At 39.3% G+C, this 18,304-nt stretch overlaps 1 protein-coding gene across 2 annotated transcripts in view; it reads right to left on the bottom strand.

Annotated features, from left to right (window-relative positions):
* Positions 1-1,279: 1,279 nt before the first annotated feature.
* The window catches only part of RAB3C (RAB3C, member RAS oncogene family), a 301,907-nt gene continuing 284,882 nt past the window's right edge, over positions 1,280-18,304 (bottom strand). For both annotated transcript variants that reach the window (XM_027520072.1, XM_027520071.1), the window contains exon 5: positions 1,280-9,285. In XM_027520072.1, coding sequence (XP_027375873.1) covers positions 9,098-9,285 — 188 coding nt within the window. In that variant the 3' untranslated portion in view covers positions 1,280-9,097. The remainder of the gene's footprint in view (positions 9,286-18,304) is intronic.

An 18,304-nucleotide genomic window follows, 5' to 3' on the forward strand; every position in this document is an offset into this window, starting at 1 on the left:
TTTATGTGAAGAGGCTTATCTGCTTCTCAGCAGATAAGAGTGTGGGCTCCTCTCAGTTGATTGCCTCCATGCTGGTCTCTGAGGCGAGTGAGTCAGAGCCCAGAAATTCTTTATGGGTTGTTTCTCATTTGCTATGCACTTTGGGTCTTATGGATGTGATCCCTGTTGACTTTAAAGGCCTTCCCTGGTGGCTCAGACAGTAAAGTGTCTGCCTACAATGTGGGAGACCTGGGTTCGATCCCTGGGTCAGGAAGATCCCCTGGAGAAGGAAATGTCAACCTACTCCAAAATTCTTGCCTGGAAAGACAAAAGCCTGGTAAGCTACAATCCATGGGGTCACAAAGAGTCTGACACGACTGAGGGACTTCGCTTTCGACTTCACTTTCTTTCTCATTTGCTATGCACTTTGAGTCTTTTGGATGTGATCCCCATTGACTTTAAAAGCTAGGTGTTTGGGGGTTTATCTCAGATGCATATTCCATGAGTTGGGGTACCTGATGTGGGATTCAAACCCTGTGCTCCACATGGAGAAGTTCCCTCCTGATTGTGGACATCACATCCAGGATGGAGTTTACGGTGAGATTGTGTCTCAGCTTCTCTTACCTGCTTTGCTTTTTTGTCTTTTAATTTGCTCAATGTGTAAGGGTTGCTCAGGTAATTTCTGTTTTTTCCAGAGGAAGGTTTTCGATATGTAGCTGCAGATTCAGTATGTTCATGGGATGAAGTGAGTTCAGGATCTTCTATGCCACCATTTTGAACCAGAACCTATGCTTTGTCTTTTAGGTAATGGAACTAATATGTATTTAATCAGCTGATTAATATGTACTTAGTGGACTCATATGTACTTAATCAGCTGAGCCAGGAATGTCAGCGTCCGTCAGTTTCTGGTTCTCACTCTTCAAATCTTATTGGTCCCCATTACCTACCTTCTGAATTGTGTATCCTGTACTCGTCACCACTACTGAGCCACTTTTATGTCAGCTGTGCTGGGTCTTTGCTGGGCTCTATGTCGTGGTGCACGGGCTTCTCTAGTTGTAGAGAGTGGGCTCCAGAGCGTGTGGGTTTAATTGTCTCTCGGCAAGTGGGGTCTTAGTTTCCCGACCAGGGATCGAACTCATGTCCTGATAAAAATACATTCACTTTGTCTCTAGTTCAAGCTCAGTACTGCACCTAGGATTGTAGACGAGAAGGGGACCAAATTGGAAATAGGCATCCTAGGATCAAAAATAATACAAATTGAAGGGAGGTGAAAAAAAGTTCTCAGACCAAGACTGAGAAATTCAGGAATATAGTCTCTTAGATATTTATTGTAATCTCCAAAAAATAAAACAAGATTAACTCAAAGAACAAAAACCACTTTCTATACAGAATTCACATACAAACTTAATACCTAATAGAGCACATACAGTTCTTACACAATTAATTTCAATAAAGAGAATTAAAACTTCACAATGTGAATACACTTTATAGCTTTAAACCCAGACAGAAGCTCCTGTGGACACATGAAGAGTCACGATAATTGCTGTGCAGCAGTAGTTTTCAGATAAAATCACGATCACTATATGAAAGCATTAAGCTGTTACTCAATTTTTTCTCAAGAAGAGCTCCACAGTGCAGTCACTGAGGAGAAGCCGAAAGTGCCTGGTTACAAAGGAAGGTCTTCATCTATGCACTTCCCCAACTCTCTTTACGGGAAACATGAAACCACAGAAAAATCTCTGGGCACACATCTGCCTGGTTGACGTTGGCCTCGACAGTGCCTTGTGTTTGGTGCATGGGCAAAGTGTCTACAACAGCGCTTCTAACGAGCTTCAAATCAGTCTGTGTTTGGAACGAATCTAGGGCTGCTCAGCAGCACCAAGGAATATGATGATGCTATAGTTCATCTTCCTCATAGGGACAAAAACACAGAGCCAAACTGGGGCAATCTGTGGGGTTTCTGAGGGCCAGTCTGGTTCTCTGGAGAAAAACAATGATCTCTAGCTGCCAGCTCTGTCACCCTTCCATTCAGGGGGCAAACTGCAACCTTCCCCATTCGTTTGCCTGGCACAGTCTCCTCTAATTCTCTTGTCATGTCTCACCTCTTTAGTGGAGCCCTTCTTGACTCCTCCTGTTTTTATAGGTCTCCCATTCTCTGTGTTCCTGGATCCTGACATAATGTAGCATTTAGATTATATCCTGGCATTTTGTTCCTTGTGCTTCAGTCAGTAAGCTTATTAGGGGCCAGAGCCATACCTCTTCCATGTTTGATTCCCCCAGCACTGAGCTAGTGCTATTTGGTAACTGTTGATAAGTAAACATTTAAACACCCTTAAATTATCATTCTCATGTTGGCTACCTGCTTACATTTTCTTTTTTTAATTTGGCACAAAGTCATCTCTAATCTCCCTGTTCCACCCACCTCTATTTCGTCAGTGGGTGTGAAAGATGAGCACAAAATTTTATCTATCACATGTAAAATAGGGCTACATATCACTGGTGGTGGCCCAAAGCCATTTTATGTGATTGGCACATCTTCACATGTCAATTTCAGGCAACTGCCATAGAGAGAACTGAAGGCTTTCTATGATGTACTGAGGGTCATGGTCATGTAAAACCAACTGCCCTTCATCATTTTTAGTGAAAAATGTAACTTTTCTTCCCAAGGGTATTATGATTTACTCTAACTAAATGAAAAAGCAAACCACAATATTAAAATGAGTGCTTTGCCTTAAAAATCGAAATGGCAAATAGGAGTTTAAGATAATTGTCCTACTTGAAACTTCGTATTTATAAACACAGTTTTTGGTAATCCAGCAACCAGGCCTAACTTCTTGATTTTCCATCTCAGTGAAGTTGTAGACCACAAATTATGAGACTAATCAAGGGGGTTTGAGCATGAATATATGAGTTTATGATGATATACCAAAATGATTTAAGGGTTTTGACTTGTTTCTTTTATATTATCAGTGTGGACAATTGAGAATTGAAAGTGAATATAACAACAACATAAAAAGAAATCAATATCTTAGAGTTTCCAGGACTGACAGTGTGTAATTTGCAAACAGAATACAGGGTTAACAATAAAATTTACACACAACTATGAGTGAAAATTCTTAGTAGACAGAACATGGGATCAACATTTCAGAGAAAAATAAAAATGACTTATGTGCATATTTTTTCTTAGGTTTCTAAATTAACCTCTTATAAAAGGCTCCAGGAGAAAAAAAGCTTCAGGAGAATTTGTAACTAAAGAAGGGAACACTTATTTAAAATAAACTAACAGCCATTCTGTCTTGAAAATAAAACCCACAATTCTAAAAGGCAAGATTGACATATATTCGCAGATACTAAATGTTTGGTCTTAATTAGGAATAAAACATACTTTGAAGTAGGCACAGAAGAGTTTCACATGACACCAATAAGGTATTTACTGTATAAATCGCACCACTAGACAAATACAGCTACAAGAAATAATTTGAGCAAGTCAAACAGCCATCAAAGCATCTCACACATTCATTATAATTCACTCTTTCATACTAGTTTATATACACTGAGTAAGTCATTAAATATTGCACTTATTGGCCCATGAACCCTCAATTCTGAGGTGTTGAAAAATAGAAAACAAATCTATTTTTTACAACATATTTCATGCAACATTTAAGACATTTCAGTTCTACAAACACCATTAAATAGTTGTACATTTGGACAGGTCAACGGTATCACATCACGTCTGACATTAACAATATATTAACAGGAATTAACAGGAAGTTTTCATTCAGCACATATCCTAGGGATGATGAGAACATGTATGGAAAACCATCATACCAAGACAGCAAACAACCCCCAGACTTCACTTTCACGAGGAGCATGGAACCCTAGACAGATGTAAGCTCGCTCGCGTCCCTGAAAGGCCAGGTGTCTGTGGCTCGCGTACCATCTGCATCTTTAAGAACAGCGTTCATGAACCTAAGCAACCCTTAGTGCCAAACAACATAAGCATGGAAACATTTCCATTAAGAAATAAAGCCACAGCCAACTCTCAGTTGTCCACAGTGAAGGAAAGTATGAACACAGGTGAACAAAATACACAGGTAACCCCCTCCCATGCCCCATCCTCATTGCAGCAAGTAATGACTGGTTACAGTTACAGTAATGTATCAATGGAAGGTAAACAGTGAAACTTAAGTCTCATTTCCCGTTTTTGGTCTGTAATTCTGTAGGGGTAGTGCTTGAAAAAATTAAAATGATAAAAAATCAGGAACTAGAACAGAGAACTGTAAATAGAAAGCTCAATTTGTCCACTGTCTCAATGGTCTGATTTTAATACTCAAACTCTGACAAAGACATTGCAATAATTTCTTTTCCCTAGAACGTTTGCAAACTATATCCTCTCTATCCTTTCCTTTTAATGGAAATTAGTTCTGTGCACAGACACACAAATCTAGTCAGTGTGAACAATCTATTTTGTAGACCTTTTAAAAGGAAATGCCAGTTCCAGCTCGAGCATAGTAAAGCTTCCTTTTCCCTGGCACTGAGAAAGCACCATAGATGGAACTTCTCCTTCATAGAAAAGTGTGTTTGAGTGTGTATGTTCTGGGAGGGGCAATACTCTTGTGGCCCAAATATAAATAGCTTAATCCATTTAAGGGAAGTATTTGATTAGTGTGTCGCATTCCTGTAAAGATTTTTAAGAAACCAAAAATATTTATTTATGAAGTAACAATAGGTGGATATATTTTAAATAAATTCTCCAGACATGTTTTTGCCCCCCCACGGGACTCTTTCTGGAATCTGGAACGCTGTAGGTGCACTGTAGAGATAATCAAGACTTTTTTTCCTGGTTATAAGCTTCATCTTTTATCCAGGTTTTCCCAGTTTGTTTCAGAATATAAAACAGGTTTACGTCTTTGATTGGCTTTGATCAAAAGCTACCTAAAATACAAAGGACTCTAAAAAGCTGACCCTAATGGTTCAGCTCATCAGAAAGACTTCACCACTTTACTGGCAGACCCCTAAAGCACAGGTAGTTTACTCAAATGGACAAAGCCAAGCAGAGCTGGAGAGGCTGCGCTTCCAGGGGGTGATTAGAAAGGCCACGTGGGTCTGGCTGCTCACGCGGCACCCCGACCCGGCACACTGAGTGAGTACACACATGAAGGATCAAAGAGTTCTAGCTACCAGGCACGCGCACTGTCATTCAGAAAAACAGGCTTCTCCAGACAGAAAGGCAGACCGCCTCCAAGTGTACCCCACCAAAACTTCTGATGGAGCATATGAAAATGATTAGACTCTTTTTGGCTTGGAAGGGTTTTAGTCATGACTTTAAGACGTAGATTAGTTTTTCATATGCAGCTGCTACCTCTGCCTTGGTATAGCTTGGGAGAGTCTGGATACATTTTCAGTATAGTTCCGCAAATGCCACATGGTTGACTGAAGACTGGTACAGCGCATCCTCAGTAAGCACGAAGATACACATCAGATAAAACACATCACAGTGAGCCCTGATGACCAACTACCATGCTCTGAAATTAATGTTGTTTCATGGAAGTTAACAGTAGACATGTGTTTTACTTAAAAAAACAAAAAACATTGCATCCCTGAAAGTATTGTCAGCATAGACGTAGCTAAAATTGGAAGTTTAAGTTGGTTCCTGAAAGATAACCACTGTGTTGAACCAAAGAACTGTAATTAATCTGGATAAGAGTTAAGTAGCTGAAATAGATATTTATTTGTGGCGAATATAGATGTCTTATATAATTGGGGTTGTACTTTAATAGAATTTATAGTTCGCATTTAATGTAACACTGATGCAGCTTTCTCTATAGCCAAAGGCATCATCATAGTTCCCTTTCCAAATAAAAATCTTGGCACTTACTTATTAGGCAGCAGGGGGTAATGATTTTAAGTGAACCTAAGGAGGAGGTTAGAAGTTCAAGGCAGTGGAAGCTGTTCACGGAGGGCAGTGACAATGAATTAATTCACTGACTTAAAGCAGTTCTTCTTAGGAGCCCAGACATACAGTGCTAACTTGTAAACTGCCATCCTAGGACTCAAATTCCATGTACCTTCTATATCTACTCACATCCCCAGAAGCTGAAATGCAGATCTACTCCATGAATGACTATGCAGAGGAAATAATTTCCAGTCCAATTTTTCATTTACATTTAGAAAAGAAAGGAAGTCCCCAAACCAAAGCTCATGGAAATATCTGCTCAAAACAATCAAGGTTTGATTATAAAAGTAATCAGAGAGATGGGGTGATGAGTGGCAGAGGAAGACAAATTCATACTGGAAACACTAATTGAACTGCATTGAGGCTAAAAGATGGTTGTCTACAACTTACACACTAACACTCTGTAAGATGTCTTTGTGCTTCTGAATACAGATTTAGTTAGGCAATTAGTGAAAAATGATCTGTGGTTATTCAGGCTGTTGGCAGATGGAGAGAATATGGGAGGTATTGCATGCATGTGTGTGTTTATATACGTTCACATGCATGATGGCCAGAGGCTGAAAAACCTTGGAATTACAGTGTTATAAGTAATATAGCTTGATGCCAATAGAAGTTTACTTAGTTAATCCTGGACTGGTTCTTTTTTGCCAAATTTGATTTTAAAGCCAAGATCTCTTGATGAGATTAGGAATAGAGGACTTTTCTCTCTTTCCACGTGCTTCATATAGCAGGAGCATTGGTGCTCAACCCTTTCTGGAAGCTTCTGGCTTGGTGAAATTCATATCAGGGTGAGAGCTTCAGACTGACTTTCAAATCAATTAGGAAGGCTCTGCTTCCACTGAGGTCTGGAAAATAGAAATTGTTGAATGTTCCTCAGCACTGACACCTGGACCAGTTGTGTTAAGCTCCCCTGACTGGCATAAAGTAGCACAACTTTGGTATGTTTGACACTGTGTACATGGGTACTTGGGTTAGGTCTTCTGGTTCTAGGGCCAGTTCTAATAGAATTAGCTTTTTGGGGAAAGTGTTGACAAGAGGGTAAAACTCAACTTTCCTTCCAATTTTCTACCCTCTGATTTTGCTTTCCATTTTACAATATTACACATATCAAGGGCCTTCTGCAAAAGCCATCCGAGACATCCTACTTAGTATATTTAGATCCTTGACATCTGTATGAATGTATGTGAGATCAGGGCTAAGAGGGGATGGGAAGGTGTTCCTGGTTCTATTGCTTCGTGTTAAACTGGAAAAGTCAGCTTAACAGCTGTACTATTTAACATGGCCATTTTCTAGTCTAGGTTATAGAAATATTACAATATCATGCAAACAGGCCTCTGTTGCAAACAAATTTGCTTTGATGGCCCCCACCTTCCCTCGCTTCCCTTCAGTTTAATTTCTGTGGTTTTTGAAGCTGGTTTGCCCTATTAAAATCTAATAAAGCATTAATGTCTTCCTGTCTTCACTAAGGCCTACCCTGCAGAGTGCCAAAGTGAAAACTTACTCTGCCAATTAGTAGATTTTAAGCTATGAAGATGAGACATAATAAAAATGTGGATATGCTTAAGAGAGCCCAAATACCTTCTCCTGTAATTTTCATCTTCTAACTTACTAGTAATATATGTGCTCTACTTCCCTGACTTGCAGGCATTTATTCTCCAGAGACCTCTTTAGATATATGCATCTTTCCCTATAAATATCTTGGCTTAAACATCTTGCACTCAACATTTTGTGGGAAGTTTCTCTATTTTTTAAAAGAGAAAACATGATCACCACAAGAGAGGAACGTTCCCCTAATGGAACTGTCCTTACAAATATGCCGTTGTGTCCCTTCTTAAAGTCCTAGCTGTGACCCATGCTGGGCAGTGATACAGATACTATACCTCTTTTTTTTTTTTTGCTCATTTAGACTCGCCGGTGGGATTGGTTTGCTTGTTCACTGTATAAGGTCCTCGAGAAATTTAGGAGAAAGAATCTGGGTATTCAAATGATTTCCTTTCTCTCTTCAATTTGCTTATGGCATCCTAAGATATTTCTGTAATCCTCAGCTCCAAAGAGTGGCCTCTGAGTCCCTTAAGCGTGGATAAAAGCTTACAGAGTGGGATATACCTTAAAAGTATAAATACTTGGAGTTAAAAAGATTAGAGATGATAGTTGCTTTTCTTCAACCTGAGAACCATGGAGATACTACTTAAATGACTTCTAACCAGGTAAAAAAACCTGGGAAGGTGTGAGCAGAAGGCAGTGGTTTGGGAAGCAAGTCTACATCCTATGGGAAGAGAGACTCTAACAAGCTTCCACTTAACCTCTGTTCCAAGGGTTGATGATGGTTCCAGAAAGTTGTGGTGGTATACGCCATGGGGGAAACTCAGGCCTTGGAATCCTACACTTTTCATTCTGGATTAAGATACTTGGTATATAACACATTGAACAGACACTTCAGTCTGTCAGTGCCCTCAAATATTTAGAATGTTGGGTGGAGCAGTCCTGGGTTAGGAATTGCTTTTTTAAACATCCAAACTAAAACTACTGTTGAAATCTAGTTCCAGTCAAGTCAATATTCATCTCTTAGGAAATGTGTGAGGGCCTTAAAGAATATTTTTGTTTCTTTATAGTCAGTGATCTTCTCAGTTATTAATAACATTGAAAGATAGAAACCTGAACCATAAACCAATCAGACTCACAAGTCTCCCTCATCATGAGTAATATTTCCACTTGATTTTTTCAATTGAGAGTAAAGCAAATAAGGTATCCTACGATCATCCCCTGCCCATACCACACACACAACCAAATTCTTGGTTATCATACCTACAAGTGAATCGCATAATTTGAACCCATGGCACAAAAGTCAGTTGTATGAAATTATAATCAGAAGTCCCAGCAGTAGCTTAATCTAAGAAATCTGAAACAAAAAGTCTAGAAGACAATAACAAATCACATGCAAATACCAGATGTTTATAGATGGATAGTCCTTACAAAGTTAAGATCACATATTCACCACATATTAACACAGGGACTCTCCCCAGAATTGAACGCACGTTCGAGCCACTGATAGCAAAGATTTCCCTCAAATAGTTATTAGGCAGTATAAATGAAGGCTAATCAATCATTTATAAATGCTGTTTTTAGCAACCAAGCCCTCTGGCGCTGCCTGTACGGGGGACACTAGCAGCCACAGTTGGGCTGCGGTGGAGGAGGCGTTTCCTTGAGTCTTGTGTTCTGCTTGGCGGCAGTGATGGCTGGATCTGTCTCCAGGCTCTCGGACATCTTGTCACAGATGATATCCACGAGACGCTCAAATGTCTGCTTGACATTAATGTTATCCTTGGCACTTGTTTCAAAAAATTCAAATCCTGGAAGAAACACACAGAAACACAGCTTGATCATTTCCTATGTGTGCTGAAATTAAATGGGACGTGGCCATGGGAGGCTGGCAGTGACTGGTGGATGTGGTTTAGGTGAGAGATAGGTGTGAGGTGTCATGTGAACATACTGCTGTCCATGAACCAGGAACAGCAGTACAAAGTGGAATTAGTGATCGTTGCACCTTATTCTTCTCTAGACAAAAAAATACCTTGGCAAGAGTTGGTAATAGTAACATGAAGAATCCTCAGCACAGAGTCCATGTCATCTCTTCCCCCCACCCCCAGATCACCGTGTAGCTTCTAATCGTTTCTAAGACTGGGGTTATTTGGCTTTTTTTTTTCTTTCTTCATTTCGGATTCTACCAAAGTTATTTTCATTTTTTCATTAATTTGAGGCTTAGGAGAACGTCATGTTCGTATTCTGCTGTGAAAGGGACTCCCACAGTGTAGCCCTAACTTTTTCCATGTCTGTCCTAGTGAAGCATTGGAGGGTAGGCCTTTGGTAAATGTCCAGTATTTCACTGGACACAAGGTGGCGCTAAAGAATCACTGGCTTTACCTGAAGTGTGCTTCAACCTCCTCTAGGAAATTTGAGTGCTGTTAATCTAACAGCACTCCAGGGCTTTGTATACCACTGCATCTAGCTACTGACGCTGGTTTTCCAGAGCTGCTGTTGTCTGTCAGCAGCAGTGTTTTTATCAACATCTGGGAAAGGACACGATAAATTCAAATGAGCTGCCAGAAGTGCGAGATGGTAGACAAATGCAGTGGGAGTTTCACGCTTCTACTGATACATCACTACCTGGGCAGAAGCAGCCTCAGTACTCTGCTCTGAAGGCAATCTTATCACTCCATTGTTTGCAGCCACATTCCACTGGCTGAGCGTGCCAGTCAGTTGCCATGACAACCTCCCCACTGGGTCAGCCAGCGATTGCTCTGGTCCATTCAGGGGATGTTGATTTAGGATGTATTGGGCTGAACACAGAAATGCTTTCCTAATCCATTCTGAATTTTACACCCTATAAATCCTTCTGGTTACATCTGTCCCTATCTCCGAGGAACCACATGGATTCAGAGTGATTAAATCATGTGATTTCATCCCAGCTCCTGAGGCCAAATGAGAAAAAACAGATTAATATTTTGCATCTGTGTCAAAACTGCTCTTATAACCTAGAAATACTTCTTTTCTTAAGCACTATTAGAGATACACAACAACAAGGAATTCTTGTGAGAATTTCTGATTTGGTTAAGATTGATGACTATGTCTGAACTTGAATTTCTCTAGTTACTGTGTAGTCTATTGTTAAATGTGAGTAAGCACAGGATTTGAGCTGAAGGAACAGCATGAGTTAAGACAGGTTTTACAAAATAGAAGTGAATATTTTAAGCCCTCTTTGGCTTTTATTTCCCTTTCATTAGTCTCTCCAGATAGTGTTTATGTAGCTCTCTTAAATTCTGCATTTCTTTACAGAAAATGCTATCTGGCTTAACAAGAATTCTCTTCTCTAACATCTGCAGTCTATTGGGCTAGCTCATTCACCTTTCAACAGTGTGATCCAGATTTTGGAAAAAAAGTGATTGCTTAGATCCTCACTTGCCTAGATGTCAGAAATATTTGCATCCTTGTGGGGATTTTCTCAGTTTTAACAGGAGGGTAATTTGTAGCCAAGTACAGAATGTCTTTTCTCCAAAGGTTTTAATTTTCTCTCTTCTGTGACATGTCTTTTATTTATTAGCACGATTGGGAGAAAGCACTGAAATTGAAGGATATCATAAAAGATGTGGCCATTATAAAACAAACAGTGATCCATGAAAACCTTTGCCAACTGTGATTCTTTTCATTTGGGCTTTGAGATGCACGCTACTGCTGGTGTACAACTTGAGGTGAGTAAAATGACCCTCAATCCCAGCAGCCAGAGCGCCCTCAGTGTCTGGACTGTTGCCTGGAACCCCAGGAACAGACCACCACGTTATAATAGCCCTCCATTTATCCAGCGTGGCTGGAGGAGGGACCATCCTATGGTGAGAGGGATGATTTGGCCACAGGAGCAATATTTACTGGCTTTATGATCATGAGAAAGTCATGTTTTTATTCTTATGATCCTTATTTATGACATTTGTCTCTCATTAAGCTCAATTGAGAAAATATATGTAAAAGTGCCAAGAAAACCAGAATATGCTATAATTATATCATATAATAATTATGTAATTAAAGAATACGCTCATTCAAACAACAGTAAGAATAACAAACTAACATTTGGATAGTTACTGTAGAACAGTAGTATTTAAAGCACTTTATACGTTTTATCTATGAGGCAGGTGCCAGTATTTTCTCCACATTATCAGTAAGGAAATAAATGGAGGCACAAAATGGCTGAATACTTTGCTCAGACATTTACTTGACCAGCCAGTAATGGCACAGTGGGCATTTAAATATACATGAATATTCACCAGCACCTGCAGATACTCTGCAGAGGCTACCATTTGGTTCCAGTAGAATCGGAAGTTCTGTGCTGATATAACAGACTTCCATTAATTTAAAAAGTTAGATTTAACACTCCCAGTGAACCAAGTGAAACACCTTTTCTTAATGATCCCAAAGATACTCTGGTATTTTATGCTGCCTAAGGTTCATCAAGGTAGCCATCAGGACAGCTGTATGTCTATAGAGAAATACGTGAAAGGTTCTGGAAATTAGGCCTCCTCTCACTGACCACATGAGCTGTTTGTCATAAAATGAGATATTCAGGATAAAAATCAACATCCTTATTTTAACATATAGTTATTGGGATTCAGAGCAAAGCAGTTTTGTTATTTAGCTGCTAGGTCATGTCTGACTCTTGCGCCTCCATGGATGTAACCTGCCAGGCTCCTCTGTCCATGGGATTTTCTTGGCAAGAACATTGGAGTGGGCTGCCATTTCCTTCTCCAGGGGCTCTTCCTGACGCAGGGATTGAACCCACCGTTCTTGCATCTTCTGCATTGGCAGGCAGATTCTTTACCACTGTGCCACCTGGGAACAAAGCAAGTTTACTGTGCAATAAATAATTTTCCCTCCAGGGGAATCGGTATCTTCATCCAGGCAACTTTGTGTTAGACTACACCCCACACCTATGTGTGTCCATGGTGTTGAAAGCCTGTGGACTAAATCCTTAACATTTCAGCCTTTATTTTTCCACTGAATCCTTGTTAGATTTTCCGGCCATTACCTCTCAATGTATCATACTAACTTCAACTATGGTGGTTCAGACGGTAAGGAATCTGCCTGCAATGCAGGACACTTGGGTTTGATCCCTGGGTCAGGAAGATCCCTGGAGAAGGGAATGGCTTCTCACTCCAGTAATCTTGCCTGTGGAATTCCATGGACAGAGGAGCCTAGCGGCTACAGTCCATGGGGTCGCAGAGAGTTGGACACAACTGAGCAACTAACACTTTCACTTTTCAACTTCAGCGATAGCAACATGCCCTTGTTCTTAGAAATATTTAACCCCCCATCCATACGCACAATAATTGGAGAGCCAGCACTTCAGCCCGTGATCCTTAGGAAATAGTCTTTTTCATAAAACTTTGAAGATCATTTCCAATTTATTAAGTCGGACAGTGGTTCAGCAGATAAGTAAGTAGCCCAAGGTCACACTGCAAGCTGATTGTGAAGGGTGACAGAGATCTCCCAATAAATAGGTTCCTGGTTAAGCCTACAGCTTTGGACATCTGTCCCTCAGACTACATCATTCAGTATTAATAATTGCAGCACATATGTTTTCATCAGCAAATCAGTGAACACTTTCAGTTAACCACAGACACTAATCATCCATTCTGATTCCTCTCTGGCACAGACAGCACTGTTCTCAAGTGGGATGAGCCTTGCACTGTGGTTCAGTACATACATTGAGCTGCATAAAATCAGCAGATAACCTTACCGGGATTTCCTTGTGTATCATTTGTTGCTTTTCCCATGTTGCTTGTATATTTTCTCTTTGTATTTAATTTTTGTCAGTTGACTAATATGTGTCTCACCATGTTCCTCCTTGGGTTTATCTTGTATGGGACTCCTTGTACTTCCTGGACTTGGGTGACTTTCCTTTTCTTTGTTTCCTTTCCCTCATTAGGGAAGTTTTCAGCCATAATCTCTTTGAATATTTTCTCAGGCCCTTTCTCTCTCTCCTTCTGGGCCCTCTATAATGCAAATGTTGGGTGCATTTAATGTTGTGCCGGGGCAAGGAAGCAGAGAGAGGTGGTAGAAACCGCTTTCACTCTGCTGTCCAAAGGATGCTATCCTGATTTCGTACCACTAGACGTCTGCCTACAATAGAATCACCTGAAGTACTTAAAACTTGTAAACTTCACCTCAGACATACTAAACGGGAGTTGTAAGGAGACGGACCTTAAAGCACGCATTTTAAAAGGCTCCTTAGGTGGTTTCTTATGTACATGAAAGGTTAAGATTCACTAGCCTCTCTACACCCATGTTCATTACAGCATCATTTACAGTAGCCAAAAGGTGGTAGCTAACCCAAGAATTTATCAGCTGATGAATGAGTAAACAAAATGTGGTATATACATACACTAGACTAATGTTAAGTCTTAAATTCTGACGCTACAACATGTGTGAATCTTGAAATTATGCCATGTATAATAAACTAGTGACAAAAAAATACAAAGTAGTCAGATTCAGAGGGACTGAACGTGAAGGACCAGGGGCGGGGGGCAGAAAAACAGACGTCACGTAACAGGTATAGAGTTTCACGTCTGCAAAATGAACTGAGCTCTGGTAACATGTGGCATATGCTAGACTGTATGCTTTAACATAAAGCTTACCATGTTTTACCAAAAAAAAATTCTTAGCAATAATGTCTGAGAATCTAAGAATACAAGACGAATCATAATCTTAATAGCTCAGGAAACTAGAAAAGAACAAACACATCCCAAAGTTAGCAGAAGGAAAGAATTGACAAAGATCAGAGTGGAAATAAATCAAATAGAAACAAAAAAGTAAGAGCTGATTCTTGGAAAAGATAAGCAAAAATGACAAGCCTATAGCTAGACTCTCCAAGAAAAAAGAGAGGACTCAAGCCAGAAATGAGAGAGAGATTAGCAGAGAAACCCAAAGGACTGTAAGAGGCTTCCATGGACAATTATATGCCGACAAATTGGACAACCTAGAGGAAATGAAGAAATTCCTAGAAACATACAATCTCCTAGGACTCAATCATGAAGAAACAGCCTGCACAGAACAAATACTAGTAAGGAAATTGAATAAGTCATCAAAAACCTCTCAAGAAACAAAAGCTCAGGATCAGATGGCTTCACTGGTGAATTCTATCAAATGCTTAAAGAAGAATTAATACTAACATTTCTAATGCTTCATTTTATGAGTTCAGTATTACCCAGATATCAAAATGAGATAAAGATACAACAAGAAAATTACAGGCCAGTATCTCTAAAGAATATAGATGTAAAACATCCTCAACAAAATATTACCAAAGCAAGTTCAATACACTGAAAGAATTATATAACATGATCAAGTGGGATATATTCCAGGGATGCAAGGATGATTCAACATCTGCTATCAGTCAACAGAATATACATATGAACAAAATGAAGGATAAAAATCATGATCATCTTAATAGGTTCAGAAAAAGCATTTAACATAATTCAACATCCATTTATGATAAAACTCCCAAAGTGGATATAGAAGGACTGTACTTCAACATAATAAAGGCTATATATGCCCACCCCATAGCTAACATCATACTCAGTGGTGAAAAGCTGAAAGTTTTCCCTCAAGATCGGGAACAAGACAGAAATACCATCTCTTGCCACTTTGATTCCGCATGGTAGTGGAAGTTTTAGCCAGAGAAATCAGGAAAGAAAAGGAAATAAAAGACATCCATATTGGGAAAGGAAGGAGTAAAACTGTAACTACTTGCAGATGACATACTAAATACAGAAAACCTTAAAGACTCTATCACAAAACTGTAGAATAAACAAAAGCACTAAAGTTGCAGGATACAAAATCAGTATATAAAAATCTGTTTTGTTTTCTATTCATTAATAACATTATCAGAAAAAAAATTTTAAATCCCAGTTACAATTACATTAAAAAAGAATAAAATGCCTAGGAATAAATTCAACCAAGATGGTGAAAGATAGGTGTACTTATCTGTAAGACACCAATGGGAAAAAGCTAAAGATACAAATAAATGGAAAGATCTTCATAGATTGGAAGAATATTGTTAAAATGTCCATACTACCCAAAGGAATCTACAGACCTGGTGAAAATCCCTATCAAAATTCCAATGGCACTTTTCACAGAAATAGAAAAAGCAATCCTAAATTTTACATAAAATTACAAAACATTCCCCGAAATAGCCAAAGCAGTCTTAAGCAAGAACAAACCTAAAGGCAACATACTACCTGATTTCAAACTAGTAATATATTACAAAGCTACAGTAATCAAAGGGAGCTTTCCTGACAGCTCAGTGGTAAAGAATCTGCCTGCAATGCAGGAGACCCAGTTCAGTCCCTAGGTTGGGAAGATCCCCTGGAGAAGATCTTCCCTAGGTTGGGAAGATCCCCTGGAGAAGGAAATGGCAATCCATTCAAATATTCTTGCCTGAAAAATCCCATGGGCAGAGGAGCTGCAGCCCTTTAGGGTCACAAAGGTAGACATGACTGAGCAACTAAGCACATATAGTAATTAAAACACTATTTTGTGAGATAAAAGTAGACACACTGATCAGTGGAAAAGAAAGCTCAGGAATAAAGCCATGTATGTGTGGTTGAATAATTTACAACAAAGAAGCCAAAAATATATAATGAGGACTACTGAAAAAGCTGGACAATCACATGAAGAGAGTAAGACCAGACCACTAGCTTACCCCATACACAACGATTAACTCAAATTGGATAAAAGATTTGAATGTAAGACCTAAAACTATAAAACTCCTAGAAGAAAATATGAGCTGTAAACTCCTTAATATTAATCTTTGTGATGATATTTTACATCTGACTCTAAAAGCAGAGGCAGCAAAAGCAAAAATAAACAAGTGGGACTGCATCAAACTAAAAAGCTTCTAGGAAACTATCAACAAAATGAAAAGGCAACCTATACAGTATTGATAACAACAACAACAAAAAATCTCAGCATCACTAAATCTCAGGGAAGTGAAAATCAAAACCACAATGAGACATCACCTCACACCTGTCAGGATGGTTGTTCTCAAAAACACAAGAAATAACACATGTTAGTGAGCAAGTGGAGAAAAGGGAATGCTAGTATACTGTTGATGGGAATAAGTTGCTATAGCCACTGTGGAAAACAGAACGGAGTTCCTCCAAAAATTGAAAATAGAAGTTCTGTATGATCCAGCAGTTCCACTTCAGGTTATTTATCTGAAGAAAACAGACAATAACTGGAAAACACATGTGCACCCTCATGTTTTTCACAGCATTATTTATAATAGCTAAGACATGGAAGATTGCCGGGAGAAATATAAGTAACTTCAGATATGCAGGTGACACCACCCTTATGGCAGGAAGCAAACAAGAACTAAAGAGCCTCTTGATGAAAGTGAAAGAGGGGAGTGAAAAGGTTGGCTTAAAGCTCAACATTCAGAAAACAAAGATCATGACATCCAGTCCCATCATTTCATGGCAAATAGATGGGGAAACAGTGGAAACTGTGGCTGACTTTATTTTTTCGGGCTCCCAAATCACTGCAGATGGTGACTGCAGCCATGAAATTAAAAGATGCTTACTCCTTAGAAGAAAAGTTATGACTAACCTAGACAGCGTATTAAAAAGCAGAGACATTACTTTGCCAACAAAGGTCTGTCTAGTTAAGGCTATGGTTTTTCCAGTAGTCATGTATGGATGTGAGAGTTGGACCATAAAGAAGGCTGAGTGCTGAAGAATTGATGCTTTTGAACTGTGGTGTTGGAGAAGACTCTTGAGAGTCCCTTGGACTGCAAGGAGATCCAACCAGTCATCCTAAAGGAGATCAGTCCTGGGTGTTCACCGGAAGGACTGATGTTGAAGCTGAAACCCTAATACTTTGGCCAAGTGATGCAAAGAACTGATTCATTGGAAAAGACCCTGATGCTGGGAAAGATTGAGGGCAGGAGGAGACGGGGACGACAGAGGATGAGATGGTTGGATGGCATCACTGGCTTGATGGACATGAGTTTAAGTAAACTCCAGGAGTTGGTGATGGACAGAGAGGCCTGGTATGCTGCAGTCCATGGGGTCGCAAAGTGTTGGACATGACTGAGCGACTGAACTGAAGACATGGAAACAGCCTAAGAGTACACAGATTGGGTGAATTTTTAAAATGTGATATATATGTGTGTATATATGTGTATTGTCTATGCAAACAGAATATTTAGTCATACAAAAATGAAATCTTGCAGTTTGCACCAACATGGATAGACTTTGAAGGCATTATGCTAAGTGAAGTAAGTCAAACAGGGAAGACACATACTATGATCCAATGTATATGTAGAATAAAAAAAGGTTAAGCTCAAAGATACAGAGAACAGATTAGTGGTTGCCAGAGGCAGGGTTGGGGGATAGGCAAAATGGAGGTCATAGAGTATAAATTTGTTATAAAAGATTCACTATCCTTATACACTGTTGATGGGAGTGTAAAATGATGCAGGCTTTTTGGAAAACATTCTGACAGTTTCTCAAATGGTTCAACATACTTACTGTATAACCTACAATTCCACTTCTAGGTACATTAGCATGAGAAGTGAAAACATGTCCACAAAAATTTTGCACAAAAGTATTTAGAATAGCAATAGTTATAATAAAAAAGTGAAAACAGCCTGAGTGTCCATCAACTGATGAGTGCATAAATAATATGTGGAAAATGCATATAATGGAATACTTTTCAGCCATAAAATGTACTGATACAGGCTAAAATGTAGATAAACCTTGAAAATATTATGCTAAGTGAAATAAGTCAGACAAAAGGACTACATATTATATGATTCCATTTATATGT

This window comes from Bos indicus x Bos taurus, chromosome 20 (genome assembly GCF_003369695.1).
Source record: "Bos indicus x Bos taurus breed Angus x Brahman F1 hybrid chromosome 20, Bos_hybrid_MaternalHap_v2.0, whole genome shotgun sequence".
NCBI lineage: Eukaryota > Metazoa > Chordata > Mammalia > Artiodactyla > Bovidae > Bos > Bos indicus x Bos taurus.